Here is a 23918-nt window from a genome sequence, read left to right on the forward strand (position 1 = left end):
ATGCCAAACATCACTGCACAACGAAATGTCATTTATATATTGTATCTAAATAGTTCCACCCTGAATTGAGTTATTTGATAACCACAGTGCAGCCATATATTCACCCCAAATTCATGTGAGGTTTCTAAAATCATGTGGTTTCACTGTGTACTATTCAACAGACTAATCTGACTGGCCACATTTACATTTATGGTGAAACACAGCTAATTGATTGACTTTAGCTGAGAAAGCAAAAGTTGCTCCAGTCTGTTTTGAATTATAATAATAAGGACGAAGAATTTCATTTGTGATACTGGTATTTGATTGGGTTGTCCCTTTTAGCATAACAAATCCATTACAGTGTCAGTCTGATTTGGCAAAAGTAGGACGATTGTATTGTTTACATGACTGCACAAGAATCAAGGTATCTTATTAAACTGTCTCAATATTATATTATTATTATATCATAAATGTCTTATCTTACAACTTATTTAACTAAATCCAAAATACCAACCCATTCTCACTCCGAAGTCATCAAACATCTGACTTTTACCCAGGAGCTCGATGTGTTTTTCCTGTTTGAGTGCTGAGCCAAACCATTATGTTTTTTTCTAAAACCTAACCATATGCTTTTGTTGCACAAGGAAATAAATGTAAATACATGGTGTTTTACCGACTTGAGTTTATTTTGAAAAAAGACTGTATGCATCTAACAAGCAGATGTTAGATGCTTTTTTTTTTTTAATGACACAGTGATGTAACAGGCGTAAATTGATTCTGCGTCCAGGAACATCAACAACAGACACCCCCAGGATACCTTGCACGTCATATGTAGACGTGAAACTGACCAAGCTGTGATATGTGATGAGTTGGGAGTGAGAAGGTGTCGAAAATACATATTTTTCATCTTATCTGTCGTGCTATTTATCACTCTAGATTGCAATTGATGAGTGCTGGAGATATCTTATGTAAATAAATTGTTGAGAATAAGTTGCATGCAACAGAGCTGATGCTCATTATTGTGTAAAAATAGAAGTGCACTATGACATATGCTCATCCCATTAGCCTGCTGCCAAGAAACAAGTCAGACGGGTTGCAAAACAAAGTGAAAGGCAAAAGAAAAGACACACAGTCACAACATCCTCAAGATCCGAGTACTTTTTTTAACTGATTTCTATTTTTTGAAAGCATGATGGGTAAGTAGAAGTTACTTATTCTGATTTATTCTGTGCAGACAGAATTCAGTGTTTTCACTGGTTTGCGTACACTTTTTTAATTCTCACGATACTTGAATGAAAGTGAGGTGTTTCTTCTTATGTTTTCACTGATTGGTATTGATACTGTTTTAAATAAGAGTTCACAAGAGTCATCTCAGGTTTGTATATAAGTGAAAACAAATGGTCCATTTTACCCACTGCACTAAATTAAAATGAGTTACTATAAAGATCAGTTTTATTTTGAAGAGTACCTGCATCTGATATAATCAAGACTGCAAGTATGAGTATGAGTAACAGAGCAATTTTCATTACAACAATGACAAATGCACTAAGGTTGGCTGCTAATTATCATGGATGGATTACTGAATAGGCCTACCAGAAACCCCAATTTAGTAACCTCGAACCAACCACATGCATTACAGTGTAACTTGTGAAGAACAGTAACACCAACAGTTTCCAGTGATTTGATTTAAAATGGATGAGTTCAAATATTTTCAACCCCTTGCTCAAGTTAGAATTTACACAAATAGGACCTGTTTGGCTCAGGATTTTTACTTATTTCTTACATAATTTTGTGTAAAATCCAAACACAGAAATCAGATAACAATAGCTGATCACATTTGAAACATTGTCAGTTCGCCAATCACAGCACAGGAATGAACAGGTGTTGATAAATGTAGCAGCTGAAAACAACAGTCATTTAGATCCTGCCCCAGTATATTCTCAGTTCAAAGGCCTTGCCCCCAGAATTTACACTATGGAGGGGCTTAGTATTGTCAGGAAGAGAGATTTCTTTGAGCTAGAAATAGAGACACTGACGTCTTAGCGTCAATTTAACCAACTGGTTCTGGCAGCCAGAAAAGTGGCATCAAAGGAAGTCAGAAAAATGCCATACGGAAATCAAGTGTTGCAGTGGAAAATGGACCATTTAATGTGCATCTATGATATGCACAGATCTATAGCCTACATACATTAATAATATTAGCCTATATAATACTGATATTGTTATAATATTTAGCCTACATAAACGCTTATAATCGATCAAGACAAAAACAAAGACATTTATGGTTAAATGCAATAAGACAAAAGGACTGGACGGAGGCAATCATCAAAAATGCTCACACTTCATATCAGGTTAGGGAAAAAGTATTTCCTGTTGTAGGGATGAATGACATTATGTGCATCAAGGGCTATCATGTTTGCCTAATCAGAACCTGGGGAGGTATTAAGAGGAATGTTGGAATTTCTCTGTAACACTAATTATTTAGCACATTAGCTGACGTTAGCTTCAATAGCAAAACGAACTGGAAGAAACCGTTCAAGTGTCGTCCTCCTTTGTAAGATTGGCACAGTAATCAACCACAAAGCTTCCTGTGACATCATCCATCCACTGAGTGAGAGTGTACGGGTCGGCCAGTCTGGTATTGGTCAGTGTTTTCTTTTTCAAGTAACACTCGTCGTCCTGGAGAGTGAGTGACCTGACATGGTGCGTTCGTAAATTCAGTCTGACACTCTACACAAATGACAGAGCATTATATTTATACGAAATAACAAACAGTTAAGTTAATCACACATTCACTCTGCTCGGTGCTCTGCTGCTCCGTCTCCTCAGACAGACTGCCGAGAGTGCAGTGCTCTCGATAACCTAACCGTATATTCAGACAGTGCTCTGAATTGATGAACGGTCCAGTTTGTGCCAGAGTGTTCTCCAGCACTCAGAATGAGTATTTCTGAATGCACCACTCGCATCATCTTCCTCCATTTTCTAAAACAAGCCAACAGAACTCGCTAGCTAGTGCTAGCTAATATCTGTGGAGAATTGTTTTGCCTCCAGCTAAGCCCCACCCACCAAAAAAGGTCATAATGTTTACTAACAGTAAAAGGGTCTATTACGATTCTCCACCTTAGCCAGATTTAGTATGTGGCACCGCATGTCCACACTGACTCAAACTTGTGTACACGAGTTGAGACCTGACGTTGACGTCTGATCATAGCCTCCACTCACGTCCACATTGATAAATGCAAAGCTTTGCATGGAAATGACCACATGCCTAGTTTTCTGTCGTACGTTCATTTCATAAATGAGGGCCATTGTGTATATTATTACTAGGAATAATCCTATCCATGAATTGCCCTGACTTTTATATGGAGGTTAAAAATAATTAACTAGTCTAAAAGTTAAGATTAATCTATGAGGTTAAACATTATCAGAAAAAAATACTGTCTATATTATATTATTTAGAAATTGTTAATCAAATTAAACCAAATCTTATTTAAAATGCCGCTGAATTTTATGACAGTTTGCATCATGAACATTGCACATTATCCTAAAAAACATGACAATTAACTAAATAAAAGTTAACAAATAACATTTACCGAAAACAATATTACTTAAGAAAAGCCCACTTTTTCAGTGGGCAACTGCAATCACATAAAATTAAAACTAGGGAGGGTAGAAATGTTTAATTAATTAGTCAGCTAATCACACACATTCCTGAGTATTAGTTTATTATATTACATAAATATCAGTAATTTATATATTACATATATTATATATATTTACAAAGGTACAACAGCAATCTATTTACCCCTACAATATCTATATCCAAAGATGTAGACATAGATGTAAGCCTAATCTAAACACTGACTGACTCTGAAGTTATCAAGCTAATTGTCAGCAAAGTTGACATACTTTTGAGTTACTTTTCTTACTGTAAATTTGCTGCAAATCCAGAGACAAACTAGAGTACTAAGTACCACTGACACAGAGTCATTATTGTCTTCTAGCACCATCGAGAAGGATTGTCGTCTTGGGAAAAACTGGAGCTGGGAAGAGCAGCCTCGCCAACACAGTATTTGGTGAGACTGTGTTCAAGATAGATGATGGACCCAATTCCGGAACAAGTAAATGTCAAGCAGAGACGAAATTGGTCAATGGAAGATGCATTACGTGGGTAGACACTCCTGGGTTTTTTGACACTGAGAAATCTGAGGAGACGCTGAAGCCTGAGATAGTGAAGTGCATCACAGAGTGCGCTCCTGGGCCTCATGCTTTTCTCATTGTTCTTCAAATGCAGAAATTCACAGAGCAAGAGAAGGACATCATCAACAAACTGCAGCAATATTTCTCTGAAGACACTCTAAAATATGCAACTGTTCTCTTTACTCATGGTGACCAGCTTCCTGAGGAAATGACGATCAGGCAGTGGGTCGATCAAAATGCAGGTCTGAGTGATCTTGTGAAGAAGTGCGGAGGCCGCTGCCATGTCATTGATAATAGACACTGGAAGAACAACCCGCAGGATGAATACAGGAGCAACAAGTACCAGGTGAAGGAGCTCCTCAGAACAATAGATAAGATGATTGCGGAAAATAATGGACACTACTACACCAATGAGATGCTACAAGAATGTGAGAGACAAATACAACAAGAGGGAGTAAAAATTAAAGATTCATTTCCCGAGATGTCACAGGAAGCAATCAGAGCGCAGGCTAAAAGCACAGTTCTGAAGCGTTGGGTCTTGGCAATAGTGGGTGTTACAACAGTAGCATTGTTGGGAATTTTCCTTGGTGGGAAAAAGATGAAAGAAGGACTTACAACTGCATTAGTACTAGTGATGGGAACAGAAGCTGGACGTGCAGTAAGTTAACATGCTACTGCAGCAATGACTTCTGGGGAATACCAGCAGCAGCAGGGGGTTTTATATGAAGTGATAGAGCTAACAAAGCTGACTCACAGCAGAGGTAGCTGAAATTGCAAGGCCGAAGCACACATCTGTAAGGTAAAAAGAGGTTTGGGACTAAATACCAGATTTCTAAGAATCACCTAAATGATTTCTATATCATGTCGTGTTATGGGGTTATTGTTTTATTAATGGTTAACTGGTCATTGCTCCAATAAGTTACGGTTAATTGCAAAAGGTGCTGTATTCACAGAATCACTACAATTAAGAACAACAATGAGAAGTGGGACTGAAATGCATTTTCTACTTTTCTTTACATCAGACTTCAGCACATGTTCACACTGCCCATTCACCAGTTGTGGCATGTTGGCATTGTACGTTTCTGCTAACTATTGATGCATTACATTTTATACCTATCAAATCAACGTGTCCACAGAGATGTAGTTATATGTATATGGGGCAGATCTGTCACTGTGAGGTGTAGGGGGAAAACAAAATACAGATGTTACGTATAGGGTTTGCATTAAGATTCAATGCCAACATTTATTCTGATGATTGGGTTTGTTTAAACACAAGACGTCTGCCATGAAAGTTTTTGTTGCAGGCTGACTGTTAAAATATGAACGCACTGTATATTGAATTTGTTGTATCTACTGTAGTTTGACAAATATTGATAGAGTACTATTCATTTGCTTTCTTTCTTTTTTGTATTAACATACTTCTGTGTGTGATTTAAGGAAAAGCCATTGCGTTATTATTCATTCTTCAGTATATCTCAGAGATAATGATGATAAATTGTCTGGGCCATAACTGTAAGGTTACTTTTGATTCTCTTTTTTGGTATGTTTTCTTTGTTACAGAGTTAACTATTAATCAATAAATCAGCAAATTCCACCTGTGTTTCCAAATGCCTTTATTAAACCATCTTCATTCATCCCTCAGCTAAGGCCACCCATTTTTATAAAAGGAGTTTAGTCCACATGAACTTTGTACAGTGACAGAAACTAGACTAATGAATGGATCAACCATTGCACACACCTGTTTGTTTGTTTTTGCTTTGAGTTACTATGGATACAAATCTGATTTAACACATGATACTGGGTTGCAGTTGGTTGCAGAGGCCGTGCCATGCTCATCTTCCTGCTTCACCCTTTACTTTAAACCTTGCCTATGCTGCCAGACTGGTATGAGTCAGTGTTTTGTTTCACTGTTTCATGAAATGGAGGAAAGAGTCAGACAAACATGAAATGAATGAATAACAAACTGAAGGCTGGAATATCCTGACTTCAATGTGAAAATTACAGCCAACATTAATTAATCAGTATCAACACTTAAATAAACTTTTTCACTCTTTCAACTCTTTTTCAAAATGTTAAAGCCATATATTCACAGGTGTGTTTACAAGGTTCTGTATGTATTTAAGAAAGCCTATGCATGTTCAAAAGTTAAATTACACTTGTGCAAAGGATGATCATCATGGACACCGTTTTCAGGGTGACATTATTGCTTTCCTTGACAAAAACACTCAAACATTTGGTCAAATTTTCAACAACTGCTGAACATTTCTGTCCCATATTGTGACAACGTTTTTTTTTTTTATGTAGCCATTTATGGGGGACCATTCCTATTTCTGGTGCTAAAGCTGCATTAAATCGATGCCTACATGACTTACTTCAATGAAAAACAGGTGCAATGTGTGTTAATCATCCTATCAGCCTGAAGCCAAGAAACAAGTCAGACAGGTCGGAAAAAAACAAAGCAAGAGGCAAGTCAGAGCGAGTAACAAGAGAAAAGACTCACAGTAGAGACGTCTCGTGGATCTGGGTCATTTTTTGCACTGATTTCCACCATTTACAGCATGGACAGTAAGTTAAGCTTATTTTTTCTGCTATTGTGTTGACAGTGAGCACCAAATACTTTCTCATACATTCTCAAACTAATCCTAACTAACTAATCCTGAATCTATAGAGGCAGTCATTTTATATTTTAGCTCGAAAAGATAAAATATATTTCCTGTTTGTTTTGTTTGTTTAATATCATTTCTGTCACATCTGTCTCTACATTATTTGGAACTGTATGCCCACTGGCAAACAACCTTTTATCTGCCTGCAGCCCTGGAGCTTTCAAACTAATATTTATTGACAATTGTTGATACCCACAACAGTCCGTAGGGTTGGATAGACCATTTTATTGTCTATTTTGCACACATCGTGTGAGCACTCAGGTTTTGGATTGATGATGGGCCTGCACAGTATGAGCACACAAATCATGAGCTTTGGTTATACATCACCAATGATTTACATTTGACATTTAAAACGGGCCCAAATAGGACAGAATTTTCAAAAATATGAAATAGAGACCAAGTCAGGTAGCCACCATCTTGGAAATATGCAAATTAGAGGTTGTGGCGCATCCAATCATAAAAATAAGCATTCCAACGTCTTTCTTATGGTTAAAACCCATAAAATAGACACCAAGCATGCATTTGTATCTCATCTAATTCAAAAGTTATAGCTGAATCGGGGTGGTTAGGAGAAACCAACCCGGTCTCACTCCGAAGTTGTCGAAACCTGTCACGTGGTCAGTGTCTTTTGGTGTCGAAAAAAAAAAAAAAAAAGCTGTCCTTTCACGTCAGCATAATATGCAGCTGGTATCGGTTATTGTTTCATGGTGCCTGGCAGCATCTGGGGAAAAAGCAGCAGGACAACAATGGAAGTGGAGGGGGCGGAAGTCCGAGTAGGGCGAGGGCAAGGGCGAGGGCGAGGGGTGGTGAATGGGTCCAACAACCACTGACTTTCACCTAGGAGAGGGATGTTTGCTTCCCGTAAGATTATAAAGCCAAACCTTGTTCTTTTTTCCTAAACCCAACCACATGCTTTTGTTGCCTAAACCCAACCACATGCTTTTGTTGCCTAAACACAACCACATGCTTTTGTTGCCTAAACACAACCACATGTGTGTGTTGGCAAAACGTAACCACTTGCATTTTTTGTTTAAGGAAAAAAACATCAATTTGAGGTGTTGTAATGATGTAGTGAGTTTATTTTGTAGGAGACTGTATGTAAATGGTACATTTCCTGTGAGAACATAAGTATGTTTTGAAATCAGACAATGCATGTAACAGGCTGAAGTTAACATGGCGTCTAAGAACGTCCACAACCAATGCAGCCAGGTTACCTTTCACATCGTATGTGGACGTGGAAAGTCCATGACCAAACGTCAATATGTGACGAGGTTGGTGTGAGAATGTGTTGGAGAAACAGATCAGAATTTAGTCATCTTCAAATAGGAAGACGATAAGATGATAGGACAAAGAAAACACTGTGGGGAGCAGCCAGTTTTCCTCTGAGGAGACAGGAGGACAGCCATTTCTCAGGAGCTGAATTTAAGAAAGTACTGCCTGCCTACCGGCTTCTTACCTTCTTGGTCCACCTGTGAAGCCCTGCTGAGTTTACGCTGTTGTCATGCTGGAAATCCCTACCAGCATGTCTGCTTGGTTGACGAAGTGTCTCGACTGCTCAGGCTGCTGCATCTCGGTCTCCTACGCGAACTGGGGCTGAGTGAGTCGTGGCTGTGGTGCAGTGCTGTTGCTGGTGCTTCTGACATTGTCGTGGTACTGGACGCAGATACCGGCTCCAGGGTGTCCATCTGTTGCTGCTCGCTCCTGTCTTCCTCTTGGATCCTTCAGCTGTGTCCACTCTCCGCTGGATGCCGAAGCTAAAGCCGTTGATTGGCCTGTTAGCTGCCGGGTCCTGTAGCTACACCGGGATCCGTCTTCCAACACCCCGGATTGCTGGCTGTTAGCTGGTGAGTTAGCCGCTAGCGGTTGCCCGGAGAGTTGGCATCTGGTGGCTGGCTGGTAAGCTAGCTGCTTACTGTCAGCCGCTGATAGCCCGCGTCGTGGGAGAGCACAGCGGTCCTGCTGCAGACCACTCTACTCAGCGTACCCATGCAGGTGATTCCACAGGTGGCTCTGCATCTCTCCTCTCTGCCTTCCACTCCTAACACTACTAGCATCTTTAACTGCATGACTATCTCGTCTAGAGACATTAACAATGAAATTATTATTTGCACTGTCCCTATTTCTCGTTCTCTGGTCCCATGGAACTGTAATCCATCGTAATGTACCCGCTAAGGGGCCCCGCCCACCTCTGTGCCTTCCTAAGGCAATGACTATTACCTGGTCCTCTGCTCCTGCTGAGCTGAATGAATATTTGTCAGTGTCCTCTTGTGGGCCAGTTTTAAATGATCTTAAATTGCTTCGTTCAATGTGTAATCTTGTCTTGAAAAACTATTTTTTTCTCACAGAAGCATCATTTATTGACTTTGTCATGTGAAATAAGGGTGACTCTGCATCATTTCGTGATCTTAAGAGAAAATGTTTCATTCTGCTTTTGCTACTTCTGTCTGGCAATGTTCAGCCTAACCCAGGCCCCACTCTGAATTGTATTGCTACCCCTGATGACTTCAGTGCCAGATGTGGCCTTGGCATTCTCCATCTAAACATACGAAGTTTGCTTCCAAAATTAGACTTGGTAAAAATTTGGATTCAGTCAACTGACACTGACATTCTTGTCCTGTCTGAAACCTGGCTGACAAAATCAATTTCAGACAATGACATTTTAATAAAAGGCTATCGTGTCTTCCGCTGTGATCGTCCCAGGAAAGGCGGGGGTATAGCCATCTATGTTAAAAATAGGTACCACGTGTCTATCCTATCCTCTGTGTCCTTGAGCAAGCAATTTGAGCTTCTTGCCCTAAAACTTGATTTTGCACAGGATCAGTCTATAACAGTTATGGGTTGCTATAGACCACCCTCAGCATGTAATGAAGCCCTTCCGTCACTGTCAGATATTATTTCCAGGTTTAACATGAGTGAACTTGTTTTGGTTGGAGATCTAAATCTTGATTGGCTGACATCCGCATCAAATAGCTTGAAATCTGTTTGTGACTCATTTAATCTTGCCCAGCTAATTCATAGTCCAACCCGCCCTAATGCAAAACAGCCTACCAGATCATCATTAATTGACTTAATCATAACTAATGTTCCCCACAAGTACACTGGAGTAGGTATTTTTGCGAATGATTTAAGTGACCACTGTGCTATTGCTACTGTGAGAAATGCCAAGCTCCCAAAAACTAAGCCACAGCTTCTGCTGAAAAGAGATTTTAAACACTTTTATGAGCAAGCTTTTTACCATGATTTGTCAGTTTTTGATTGGAGCAGAGTTTCGCTCTTTGATGACGTTGAACTTGCTTGGAAATACTTCTATGATGAATTTCTGAGATTAATTGATAAACATGCACCCCTACGCAAATTTCGTGTTAAGGGACGAAATAACCCCTGGTTCTGTCCAGAAATTGGTCATTTGCTTAAGACAAGAGATACTGCCTGGGCCAAGGCAAGAAAAACTAAAAATGAGGCCGACTGGATCTCCTTCAGGCAGCTTCGCAATAAATGTACATCCTTTATTAAGAAGGCCAAGTCAGAGTTTTACCTCTCTGAAACAACCAAAAACCTAAACGACCCCAAGAAATTTTGGAAAGTTGTGAAGAGTTCTGGTCTTGGATCAACAACTGAACTCCCAAATTTTTTGATGAAAGGTTCATGTACTCTGACTGAAAAATCTGACATGTTGAATTGGTTTAACGATCACTTTATTTCTGCTGGTTATTTATTTGACACTGTAAACCCCGAACTCGTTAAGCCTGTCTCAATTATGGATGCTCAGGTTGCAAATAGTAGTGCAAATTGTTTTTATTTTACTCCTGTGTCTGCCTCTGATGTGCAGAGAGTTTTGTCCAAACTGGACGCTAAAAAAGCAGCGGGTCCTGACAAACTGGACCCATTCTTTCTCAAATTGTCTGCAAATTTCATTGCTGAGCCTCTTTCGCACATTTTTAATTTGAGCTTTACCACTAGTAAAATTCCAAAAATCTGGAAGTCAGCTTTTGTTCTTCCCCTGTTAAAAGGGGGGGAACCTTCGGATGTAAATAATTACCGTCCGATATCCAAACTTTGTGTGCTCTCCAAAGTGTTGAGACTGGTCAGTGATCAGCTCAAAGATTTTCTTGAAGCAAATAATATTTTATCAACTTTCCAATCTGGTTTCAGAAAGCAACACAGCACAGTCACAGCCACTCTTAAGGTTCTGAATGACTTTAACTATGCTTTGGACTGCAAGAAATACTGTGTTGCACTTTTCATTGACTTGTCAAAGGCATTTGACACAGTAGATCACGGTTTACTGATAAACATGCTATATCAGATTGGCCTGTCTAAAAATACAGCCTTGTGGTTTGCCAATTATTTGTCTGATAGAACACAGTGTGTTCAGATGGCTGGTTCCACCTCATCATTTTCTGAGGTCTTTAAAGGTGTGCCCCAAGGTTCAGTCTTGGGGCCTATTTTATTTTCTATTTATATGAACAAAATATGTGATAACCTGTCAAATGCCTCTTACCATTTTTATGCAGATGACACTGTCATCTATTGTTGGTCACCCTCAATTGTGCAGGCTCTTGAGTTTTTACAATCTGCTTTTAATGTTGTTCAATCTCGACTGCAAAATCTTAAATTAGTTTTAAATGCACAAAAAACCAAACTGATGGTGTTTTCTAGATCTGGTGAATTACCAGGGAACATCCCCTCAATCTTAACCTCACGAGGTGTTCCCATTGAACTTGTCTCAAATTACAAGTACTTTGGTTTTCTTATTGATCATGAGCTTTCATTCAAAGTGCATATTGTCAGCTTGGTCACCAAGCTCAGGATTAAAATTGGTTTCTATTATAGAAACAAATCCTGCTTCTCTCTCCGAGCTCGCAAATATCTTGTTTCTGCAACTTTTTTAACCTCTGCTTGATTATGGTGATGTTCTGTACATGACAGCTTCAGCTAAATGTCTACAGTCCTTGAACACCGTCTATCACTGTGCGCTGAGATTTGTCACTGGCTGTAGCAGACTCACCCATCACTGTGAACTCTATGCCAAGTCTGGATGGCCATCTCTGAGTGTCCGCCGGTACATACACTGGTTGACTCTCATTTATAAAGCTCTTCTTGGCCTAGTTCCAATGTACTTGTGTACACTTCTGCAAAGAACTAAAAGCCGCTACGCCTTACGCTCTGGTGATATCATTCACCTGACTGTCCCCCGTGTCAGGACTGAACAGGGGAAAAGAGCTTTCAGATTTGCTGCCCCATCAGCGTGGAATACCCTCCAGTCTGATTTAAAAATGTCGGAGCTTATTCCATTGGAGAACTTTCGCTCTCTCTTGACTGACAGACATTGCGAGACCTTGGAACAGTGCTTATGTTTTTAAAATTGTTATTGTGACTTCCACTGCTGCACTTTAAATGTCAACCGTTGACCTTAGTTATTGGCTGCTCTATCATATTGTTTATTGCCTGTCTGTTATTTATTGTGATGTGGGCTGCTGACCTCTTGGCCAGGTCCCCCTTGTAAAAGAGATCTTGATCTCAATGGGTCTTTTACCTGGTTAAATAAAGGTTAAATAAAAAAATAAAAAAGAAGTATGAGAAAATGGTCAAAATCTCATATTGATAACAAATTGAGCTCAGTTATTTCTAGGAGAAATAGGTTGGATTTTGAGTTTTCCTTTCCTCTGGGTATTTTAAATAAATAAATGAAATGGAGAAAAACACACAACCAAGGGTACTATATTAATTTATTATTCTCTTCTAGTGCCAAACACAAGGAGGATTGTCCTACTGGGAAAAACTGGAGTTGGAAAGAGCAGCCTGGCTAACACCATACTGGGAGAGGCTAAATTCAAAATAAACAATTTGAATGATTTGGAAACACAATGTTCTCCTGCCGAGACCAAAACTATCAATGGAAGAAGCATCGCTGTGATTGACACTCCTGGTTTCTTTGACATAGAGAGATCTGAGAAACATGAGATAGTGAGGTGCATCACAGAGTGCGCTCCTGGGCCTCATGCTTTTCTCATTGTGCTTAAAGTGGAGAAATTCACAGAGCAGGAGAAGGCTGTCATCACGCAAATGTGTGAATATTTCCCTGAAGATGCTCTAAACTATGCTGTAATTGTCTTCACTCATGGTGACCAGCTCCCTGAAGGAATGAAAATGGATGAGTATGTCAAGCAAAGTGAGGGTTTGAGTGATCTGGTGAAGAAGTGTGGAGGCCGATGCCACGTCGTTGATAATAAATACTGGAAGACCAACAAAGAGGACGAGTACAGAAGCAACCAGTTCCAGGTGGAAGAGCTGCTCAAGACCATAGACAAGATGGTGATGAAAAACAACGGAAGATACTACACGGATGAAAAGCTCCAAGAAGTGGAGAGCAAAATACAGAAAGAGGAGGAGCGCATTAGAAAGTCATCAGAAAACTTGTCAGCGGAAGAGATCAGGAAGCAGGCCAGAAGCAACATCTTTAAGAAGCAGGTGAACAATGGAGCCTGGGCATGGATTAGAAGTTTAGTGGGTTTTGCAGTTGTAGCTGGATTACTTGCAACTGTCTCAGCTATGTTGACCAATTCAACATTTTTTAGGGTATTAAAGGAAGCACCACTATTAAATGAAGAATTAACAGCATCAGCACTGGCAGATGTGGTGGAAGAACAAGCTGAGGCAGCATTACAGTAGGACAGGTATTTGAGTTTTTGGACAAACTTCACAATTGTTTGAAAGAACGTACAGTCCTAAAAATCCATTTTAATGAATCAAATAAAACAGCAGGTGTCTTAAAAGAGGTTCAAAATGACATATGACATGACATGTTGCAATCCTAAACAGCTCATTTAAAGTACTATCATTTTTGCTGAACATGTAAACCAATGGTTCTCAACCAGCGGTCTGAGGACGCCCACTGGTCCTTGAAGGAGTCCCATGGGTCCCCAGAAAAATGGTAAATATATTATTTCAGCCTGTTCCCATTCTGAAGTCATCACATACTGCTGCTTTGTCAGTGATTTAGGCATATGACACTTGAAGCCAAACACCACCTTTTGTAGCGGTATAATGCTCCACCAGGCAACATCAGTTTCACATGCGGCCAGTTGGAACCTTTCCCAGTGTTGTGATACGCAACTGGTAAGCTGGACAGCATCTTTTGCAGCAGGATGATACATTGACATGTGGCGTCAGTTCATAACGCAGCTGGATGCAACTGTAGCGGTGGTTTGATACCCTGCTGTACCGCGAGTGGTGGTGGATGTGTCCAACAAACCCCGGACTTTCACCCTGGAGCCTGGTGTACACTTCCTGAATGGATGTAGAGCTAAAACATTTTTCTAAACCTGACCACATGCTTTTGTTGCCTAAACCTAACTCTGTGCTGTTGTTGGTGTCCCACTGTTGGTTGCAGCGTCCCGGAAAGTCAACAGCAGACAAAGGAGGATACCTAGCTCATAATACGTAGACGTGAAAGGCCACTGACAAAGCTGCAATATGTGATGACTTGAGATGAGAACATGTTGTTTATTTTCATTGTTTAATTCACTCTAAAAGTGAGCTCAATGTGAGAAAGAGTCATAAGAGTAACTGTTGTGATCATAGGTTTCACTTCCTCCATGGTTATAATCAACTGAAAAGAGAGCCCCTTTGAAGCACTGAGTGAATAAGCAGTAAATTGGGTAGCAAAAAATGTTCAGACAATGTATTAGAAATGTAAATATATATGTCTGGCACATTCAGTTAGATCACAACTCTAAAATAATTGCTGGGTCATGGTGTTTGAAAGGGGCATGTCAATAACTGTACACTTGTGATTAAGTTTACTCGTCTTATGGAGCACTACTCAGACTGTAAAAACTGTTGTACAATGTCTGCTGTATATAGAAGAGCTTTCGAAAAGTGTGAAAAATAATTGTTTTTGCTTGATACTTAAAATGCTCGCATTACAAACTGGAGGTGTGGGGTTTAAAGATGTGGACATTTAGAGGGCAATGAGTGCCTTTATTGAAAGACTCATGACTCATACTGCAGACAAGAAGTCTGATGATCTCTGTCTCTGCTTTGATTTTTTTTAAATCGGTCTCTTGTAAGTCCTCAAAACTTTATAGAAGTGCAATACTAAATCATGGGTGTACCCTTTAATGGTTATTATTTTCTGTTTTCTCAATATATTTTGTGTTAATATGTGTCACTTTGTCATAAATGATTTATGTAACAATAAAACCTCTGACTGGTCATAGGCTTTTGTTTTCTTTTTTCATAGAATCCTCCACATGTGCTGTCAAAAGATAAGGCTGATGATACTCATACTTTCTTATAGTCAAGAAATTCCATTTAAAGACCAAAACCAACAATAAATTGCTTTTGCTAAAAAGACTATGTAGCCAAAACCTGATATAGCCTACAGAGCTCCTTTGCTGGCCAAAAACAATGGGAAACCGTTGCGGTGGGTGAACTGTTCCTTTATCATCCCGAACATGGGCACTGTACTTTATTTTGAGTCAACCCCACATACTGTAAAACTTCAATTAGTTTAAATCGCTGAACTGAACTGGCCTTTTATTTGGGACAGGCCTTTAATTCCTCTCACACAATTAATGAAGGCATGGAAACATAATCTGAGGTAGTCGACAACCCAGATTTAATACATCTGAAGAACTTCTATAAAAACATGACCTGTTTGGCAGACCAAATATCTAATGGAGACGTGTTTATTTGTCAAAATGTGTAGCCGCACTGGGCTAGTGAAAGGGACTGGGCATCTAATTGGGACTAGGCTTTTAAATTAAGTTTTATGGTACATCATTCTGCTGCTGTAAATACTTACATGAGCACCAAATGGGTATTATATTATTCTGAAAATACCCCAACAAATGAACTATTTGCTCTTGTTTGAGAACCTTTTGATATAAACTCTATTGCCAAGCTATGAATTAATGAGCCTTTTGTACAAATGAAACTTCGTTGTTTTTTTTTTTTTTACCTTATTTTAAGAAATCTGCATCTTCAGGAGGAACAAGGTAGTAGGGTAGGGAAGTTGTAAAGTAGAGACCAACTGAAATGTTGTTGGGTTTGGTCTTCTATTTGTCTTTGCTAACAGCATGCCAGCTAAAATTGCGGTGCCAAATAGCTTTTTAGTCAGACAACATAGTCACTTGCAATGTAAACGCAATCTGAATTCCTGAGGTTGCCCAAAAAACAGTCAACAACTATAATTTTTATTTTGTGATATTCTTACAAACCAGAATAAATTAAACCCCTTTCGTCATTTAACAAGAAAGAAGTCATGTGGCTACATGCCACACTTTAAACACAAAGGCCTTGTTGTTTTCAGTCTGTTTCCTTGTACAGTTGATTCCCTGCAGGTGGGTGCTGCCAAAAAAAAAAAATCAGATAAAAATTCCTTTCAACTGTCTCACTCACAGATGAAAACACTCCACCCTAATCAGGTATGAAAAGGGTGCAGCTGCCATCCTCTTTTTTTTTATACAAGAAATGTAATAGACTGAGTGATCCATTTATTATATATGATATTCTTGATGCCTTGAACAAGACACCTAATGCTGCAGGATATTTAAATGTAAAATGGCCTCATGACACTTAGTAGTTGTTTTTTTTCCACTCACAATATTTTTATGCAAAATTTTAAAAGCAATAAAAGGAGCAACAAAAAATTGCTGTGTTTACTTTTTAAGCACCCATCGCTTCTTTTCTTAGTGGCTTTTAAGGCACTAAATGTAGATGTTTGGTATGAAAAGTGGTTGTTTTTTGGCAAGACATTTCCTGCATTGCTTTGTTGCCGGCCGTTTTCTTCAGTGTGTTAAACACACTTTAGAAAGTTTTTAGATAGTCCCCAGATTATCAGAAGGCGGAGATCTCTGATTGTCTGGTGGCAAGACTACAAATTATGCGATTACATCCCAGTCAAAATCTGTCTGCTGCCTTGCAGAGTCAGGCCGCTTCAGTTAATGCCATGTTATTCTCGTTACACACCCTGTTTATGCTGGCCAGCTGAATACAACTGCCAACAACTTGCCATTAATTAACCAATTCAAATAACATTCTTTTCCACCTGTACTTTCCCAACCACAGTCACTACCGTAAGCAGCTGACAGCAAAGTCAGGCTGGCCTCTGCATCACATGAGGTTCCACTTAAACCTGCTTATCTGGAAACTGTCATTCATGCGCTCATTACCTTGTTCTATTTATGTAATGCCCTGTTTACTGGAATCAGTGAAACACTTCTTCCGTGTCTGAGGCTTGTTCAAAATAGCGTAGAATGAATTATAACTGCGACGGAAAAACAACTACATTTACGAAACCCTGCACCCTGACACCGGCTTCCAATTTGCCTTTAGAAGTGATTTTAAAGGGGACCTGGTATGCTTTTCTGTATTTGGTGTTTTATGTACGGTATCTCACAAAAGTGAGTACACCCCTCACATTTCAGCAACCATTTTATTACATCTTCTCAAGGGACAATGCTATAGCAATGAAACTTGGATATACTGTAGAGTAGTCAGTGTACAGCTTGTAGTATAGATAGCATATATAGCAGTATAGATTCCCTTTCCACCGAAAATGACTCAACACACAGCCATTACTGTCTAAATAGCTGGCAACACAAGTGAGTACACCCCTAGTTATACCCCCAATATGCCAGTATAAAATAACTTATTTGGCCAATAGCTGATACTGATATCGATATATCCACTATTTACCCTACCTAATTTTAAGTGATCATCAAGTCTCTTTTGTAGTGGAATTAACATCATATTATGGATGCATACTCTTCTTATGATGGCCCACTAGCAGATGGAGACATGAAACAGAACGCTTTCTTAACGTATATAATATTCACTCATTGTGGGAACCAAGAAAAAACATGTTGGCTGATTCATTTTAAAGCCGGTATCAGTCGAGACCGATGACGTGCCAATATTATCATGTATCCCTCTAAAACATATATTATAATACATAAAATATAATTCATTTTATACAGTAGAAATTCAGGTTTTTAATTGGCCTCTGGCTCAAACTGCAGCCATGGGTCGAGCTTGGACAGAAACTGTGAAGGCTCATGTAGGGTCAGGGCTTACTTTTTAGGCACAGTCAGAACTCTCGCTGCAATGATGGTGCAGAGACGCTGGGGTATGGAAGACCTGGAAATGCTGACCAATCACAGCAGACTTGGCTTTCTAGGGAATGGGGATTAAAGAGACAGGCGCTGACAGAGCCCTCTCAGACATAGAGAGAATACAGGTGTGCCAGCACAGACAACATGAGGAAAATAAAGTGTTTTTTGAACATCAAAGACTGTAAATGCATTCTATTAAAATTTAAAATACAGGTATGGCACTGAAAATGAACATAATAGGTCTCCCTCTTCTTTAAAGCTCTAACTGGTTGCACTGCTGAGCATTCTTCCCCCTATATCACCTTTCCAACCCTGCAATCTGCAAATATTTCACTCATGGTTAATTCTTTCCTATTTTCCTTTTTTATTATATTTATTATATGTATATATGCTTTGACATATTTTGTATCATCAAGGTCTGCATCAGGTGCTTCATATGTAACACGCTCCACTGCTCGGGTACGGCTGATCGACAAGTCAAACCAGTAGGAAATAATAGTACAGTCAAGCTACAGCAAGAGAGCAGGAGGAGAACCATCCAGCCAGGACATTCAGCACTCCGAGGGACTACAGTGATTTCTGTTTTTGGCAACATGGACGGTGAGTTGAGCTCGCTTCCTATCGTATCAGTGCAGCTGAAAGTATGAGTATTCAGATTCTTTACTGTATGTAGTAAAAGAAGCAACATCACAATGTAAAAATACTTAAATACAAGTCTTGTGTTGAAATCCCTTTATCAGTTAATCGTTACTGGGAATGAATGAATGTGTAAGCAGCATTTTACCGTTGTGGCTGGTCGAGGTGGAGCTGCCATTAATTACTGTGTGTAACGTTGGGTAACAGTGCATCATAATTTCATAGTGTTTTGTTAGGTCAGATGCATGTGGTGGAGTAAAAAGCACACTATTCATCGACTTAACTACATTTCAGCGGGAAATAAAGTAGAATGAAATGAAATAAAAATGTAACTAAAACTGTACTTATGAAAAGTGCTGAAGTAGATGAACTTAGTTTCATTTATAACATGTTATCAGTGTCAACACTGAGTGACCTCCTGTACAAGATTCTGCCACATATTCAGAGAAAGAAACAGATACTTCAGTTAAAGATGTTTAGTTTCAGATATTTGAGCAGGGAATTGTAATCACTTTGATGTTCCCTTAACTTTTCATCTGGCGCCATCATCAGGCCAAAATCTAACTTGTTCAGTCATGTGGTTTATGACATTCCCATCAACCTCAGCTGTACTCTGGATGATTTCAAACACCTAAACAAAAACGAAGAAGTGAACATATGAGACATATTGTTATGTGCATTTCCTTTGTACGATATATAAAGCTAAATAATTGTCTTTTACCTATGTTTTTCATGTATATATAACAGAGTAAATGCATGCATACAGAGGAAAAACCTGTAACCATGAGCAATGTATTTTACTGTATTTATGTTAGATTTCTGTTCATTTAAATTCTCTCTCATACTTAAATGACAGAATGGGTCAATTTCCATTTTGAAAACAATAAATATCACAGTTCTAACTGTCACAGTTTCCAACACATACTTAACGTCATAAAACAGTTGCAGTCCTGCCAAACTACCTGATTAGGTTTAGGCAACAGAACTATTCAGTTAGGTTTAGGAAACACATCATGGTTTGGCATTTAAAGTACCTTGTTTCGCTAATGCAACATGATGTATGTCATGTGACAGACATTCCATAAGACATGTCACTTGCAAGGAATGCTCCTGGTGACAAATTTCCCTGTCGACTAAACGAAACTTTTAATTAAGACTAGTCGACTAGTCTTAAAAACAGGAAAACACTCATTTTATGGTGAATGTGCTCCAGCCTGTAGGTTATCATTTTGGGTCCCGGCACAGTGCATTCAGGCTCAATATATTGCATTAACTTCCTGAAGCTTTTACCTTCAACAAAGTTAAGTGGAAGCATATCTTGCGAGGTCATTGTCATGATGAGCTGTGTTATCTTCTAAGACATCACCATCTGAGTGTGGCAAGCACCGCTAGCAGCAGCCGTCATTCTGTGCAGGTTAACATCCAAATGCTTGAGTTGAATGTGTTTGCACATTGCTCCAGTCGAGTGATTATATGCCAGTTTTTTCTGACACAGCCTACATGCTACCTTGTTTTCATTTTCTAGATCAAAGCACTGCCAAACCGCACTGGTTTGGCTAGAGGACATCTCTCCAGTTTCCCACCATGCTGTTTTAAAACTCCAGTCTACTCAAGCGTTACTGTGGGGAGGGGGACTGCTGTCTGACGGCTCTGTAGCACCCACTAGTGGCGCGCGGCTGCATGACAGCTAAGTGGCCGTGTACATGAATAAAACACTAATTGGTTGAATCCACTAATATTTCTGGTGCCATCTAGCGAGGGGGCGGACGTTTAATCATTTAGACATCTAATCGCATGCATCCCTCGTCACCTGCGTAGCATGTTAGACATACTAGCATACCAGGCTACATTGTTATTTACAAAAGACAACAACGAGTTCAGGGTGCGGACACTGGTTTCCCGGGTGAAAGTCCCAAGTCTGACTGACCTATCTACCACCCTCGCACAGCTAAAATGGACTGTTTCTTCTTTGTAAAACATTATGCAGGCTTTGTTGCTTTTAATGCTTTTTACAGTTTGAACGGGTTAACGGCGCTAACAACAGTTCGCAAATGTCCAACAACATATTTTGCCAACACTAGATATCAAACAAAAGCCAGAGACTGTGTCATATTTAGTTGGTGTGCACTGGAAATTCACCTCCTCTAAGCAGAAAAGATAAAGTTACCTAGGGAGCCTCACCATGTAAAGTTTCTCTTCCTCCGAGCTACTGCATCACGTCCTGAGCTGTCTGTATCAAAGAGTGTCATGAATGTCAAGAGCACTCACTTCGCAGCAAGATCTGGGGACCAAAACGTTCCCAAAAGTACACTGCACAGCGAAAAGAGAAAAAAAAAACCTGCTAAAATTGAAGCGATCTCACTCGACTGAGGGGTCTTCAACTGATGATATGAATCTCCAACATGCTAGGTCATGTCACCTTCTCTTCTGCTCCTGTAAAAATTACTGCAGCCACTAGAGTATGCATCCTTAAATTAAAAAGTATGGGGCGTAATAAGCTGCTTGCACAAGGTTTGTCAACCTATATGGTCTTCTTTTTTTTTTTTTTGGTGAGAGCGGGCTAGTTAATTTTCTTACATACTGTACTTTGTGTTTAGTACTAACACATTAAAGTAAGATGTCACCATGATAATCACTGTGACCTGCTAAACATCAGCATGATGACTTTGTCACTGTAAACATTTTGGCATGCTGATGGTAGCTTTTGGCTTGAATCACTGCTTGGCATTTATATCTGTTTTCTGAGTTTGCAGACAAATAATCAGTTACATGAGAAAAATAATCAGAAGGTTCATCAGTACTAAAATATAAGTGTCTGTTGCAGCCCAATACACACACACACACACACACACACACACACACACAAACTTTTAGAACCAAAAGGACAAGTTAAACGAACAATTACAAGTAAAATTTACTTTGCTTAATAATGAGTTATTATTCTCTTCTAGTGCTAACTTCAAGGAGGATTGTCCTACTGGGGAAAACTGGAGTTGGGAAAAGCAGCCTGGCTAACACCATACTGGGAGAGGATGTGTTCAGGATAAGCCACTCTCCCATCTCTGAGAAAAGTCTTTCTCATGCAGAGACCAAATCTGTCAATGGGAGAAGCATCACTTTGATCGACACTCACAGTTTCTTTGACACATGTGGGTCGGAGACAATGCTCAAGGCTGAGATAGTGAGGTGCATCACAGAGTGTGCTCCTGGGCCTCATGCTTTTCTCATTGTGCTTAAAGTGGAGAAATTCACAGAGCAGGAGAAGGAAGTCATCAAAAAAATATGCCAATATTTCTCTGAAGATGCCTTAAAATATGCTGTGGTTGTCTTCACTCATGGTGACCAGCTCCCGGAAGGGATGAAAATTGAGGCGTTTGTTGGTCAGAATATAGATCTCAGTGACCTGGTGAGGAAGTGCAGAGGCCGGTGCCATGTCGTTGATAATAAATACTGGGAGAACGGCAAAGAGGACGACTACAGAGGCAACCAGTTCCAGGTGGCAGAGCTTCTCAACACAATAGACAGGGTGATTGAGACAAACAATGGAAGCTGCTACACCAATGAGATGCTAAAAGCATGTGAGAGACAAATACAACAAGAGGAAGAACACATTAGACAGTCATTCGGAAACATGTCACAGGTAGAGAGGAGAAATAAGGCTAGAATAAGTGTTTTTGACAAGTTATTGATCAGATTAGCCGGTACTGCAACTGGCATATTGATAGGAGCTTTGCTTGGTATGGCGGAGATGGTCACAGCAGCTCTTGGAAATTTTCAGGATCTTTCAGATTTGTCGGCACTAGCTTCAACAGCAAGAGAAAGGGCTGCATCGGCTGCTCTAAGGGGGGCAGTAAAGGGTGCTCAGAGGGGATATGATGCAGCTAAAGGAGCAAAAAGTCCAGGGGAAGCCATAGAAAAGACAGTAAAGGACGTCTGGAAGTAATCTGGGGTTGCAGCAGATCAAAAAAAAAATTAAAAAATAGTAGTTGTAGCTGTACTTAATTCCTGTCAATTACTAATATCACTGTGATGACTTTTCTACCAGTATGAGGTATAATAAGTATACATCTGAGAAATAATTGGTAAGACATGTTATTCAATTTTGGATAATTCCTTATCAAAATGTTATTGTTAGCGAGAGTTCAAAAATATTTACTATGAAACAGGATGTAAATAGACTGCCATGGGATGACTTGTGATTAAGATATTAAGATGAAAGTCATTAATATTCTGAAATTATCTGTAAGTATTTGCCATGACTTTGGGATACTGAAAATTCTTTATTAACGTCTTTTTTTTGCATTTTGTTTGTGTGATTCAAGATTACTGCAATAAGTTTACTGGCCATAAATGATAAGACTTACTAACACTAACACTTAAATAATTCCTAAGGTCAATGAAACTTAATTCTATCTGGGAAAGATGAAGGACATTTTCTATCCCAAATGACTTTACTTTTTATTTTATACTTTCCACGACTTTTGGATGCTGAGAAATGCTATTTTCTTTTTTCCCCAATGTTTATTTTTGTTGATAAAGTTAATGCTTGCTACAAGTTATATAACAATTAAACATCTGTGTGCTTATAACTGTTTTTTAGTCTGTGTTTTGTTGTGCTGCAATAAAACTAAACTACAATAAAATAAATAGCATTTTATATTTTGGAAAAAAAAAAACAAGAGTTCCAATGACTAGATTGAGTTTCAACCAGACGTTCTTTCAAATATTGCAACCTGTTCTTCAATATTCTGAGAAAACACTGTGAAGTCAACCACACAGGCCAGAAATAGGCTCCATGGAGAACCAAGCCACCTCTATTAATGTCCTGAATAAAACCGCTGCCAGTCATAAACAAATATAAAAATAACAACATACACAATTACTCACCACCCTACACAGCTTTGAAAAGGTGCAGCCACCATCCTCCTGACGCATTCTTCTATCCAAATCCCAGACAGAGCTTCCATCAGAATCTGAAGGATTACAAGAAAACAAAACAGCTGTAATTGAAGGTGGGTACAGCTTTTTACTTTGTATTGGTGTGATCAAATGTTTCTTCCCATCTCTCTTGGCAGAACAAAGTGCAATCAAAAATGTGCAAAACAATGCATTGCCAAGCATTCCTTTAAATACCCATTCCATTCCCACCCCCTCCTATAACTCCTACCCTGGGACCAGCAGGACTACAGACAAACACTACTAACAAAGGTTCAACAGGTACATAAAAATATGAGAGATTCAACAGTACACGTTATACAGTAATTCAATTACAGTCTGATACACAAGGATCTTCACTGCCTCTGCTGCTGTTAGCCACCAG

At 39.3% G+C, this 23918-nt stretch overlaps 2 protein-coding genes across 4 annotated transcripts; both read left to right on the forward strand.

The window, feature by feature from the left end:
- The first annotated feature begins 1046 nt into the window (after positions 1-1046).
- Positions 1047-5773, forward strand: LOC125883583 (GTPase IMAP family member 7-like). The gene is made up of 2 exons (XM_049567987.1): positions 1047-1175; positions 3984-5773. Exons 1-2 carry the CDS (start codon positions 1169-1171, stop codon positions 4844-4846), a joined length of 870 nt encoding a protein of 289 aa, XP_049423944.1. The 5' UTR covers positions 1047-1168; the 3' UTR covers positions 4847-5773.
- Positions 5774-6511: 738 nt separating this feature from the next.
- Positions 6512-23187, forward strand: LOC125883576 (GTPase IMAP family member 7-like). Of its 3 annotated transcripts, none has more exons than XM_049567967.1 (3): positions 6659-6744; positions 18379-18562; positions 21550-23187. In XM_049567967.1, exons 2-3 carry the CDS (start codon positions 18556-18558, stop codon positions 22539-22541), a joined length of 999 nt encoding a protein of 332 aa, XP_049423924.1. In that variant the 5' UTR covers positions 6659-6744; positions 18379-18555; the 3' UTR covers positions 22542-23187. The 3 variants fall into 3 exon arrangements, with proteins under 3 accessions (XP_049423925.1, XP_049423924.1, XP_049423923.1); XM_049567966.1 differs by lacking the exon at positions 6659-6744 and adding an exon at positions 18070-18175; XM_049567968.1 differs by lacking the exons at positions 18379-18562; positions 21550-23187 and adding an exon at positions 12589-15061 and having other exon boundaries at positions 6512-6744.
- The last annotated feature ends 731 nt before the right edge of the window (positions 23188-23918 follow it).

Source organism: Epinephelus fuscoguttatus, linkage group LG23 (genome assembly GCF_011397635.1).
Source record: "Epinephelus fuscoguttatus linkage group LG23, E.fuscoguttatus.final_Chr_v1".
Lineage (NCBI taxonomy): Eukaryota > Metazoa > Chordata > Actinopteri > Perciformes > Serranidae > Epinephelus > Epinephelus fuscoguttatus.

Coding starts and splice junctions, on each gene's coding strand:
- LOC125883576 (XM_049567966.1), top strand. CDS start 18,107: ATGAGGAAAATAAAGTGTTTTTTGAACATCAAAGACTGTAAATGCATT. Junction 18,176..18,378: donor TATTAAAATTTAAAATACAG/GTATGGCACTGA, acceptor TGTATCATCAAG/GTCTGCATCAGGTGCTTCAT. Junction 18,563..21,549: donor TGTTTTTGGCAACATGGACG/GTGAGTTGAGCT, acceptor ATTCTCTTCTAG/TGCTAACTTCAAGGAGGATT.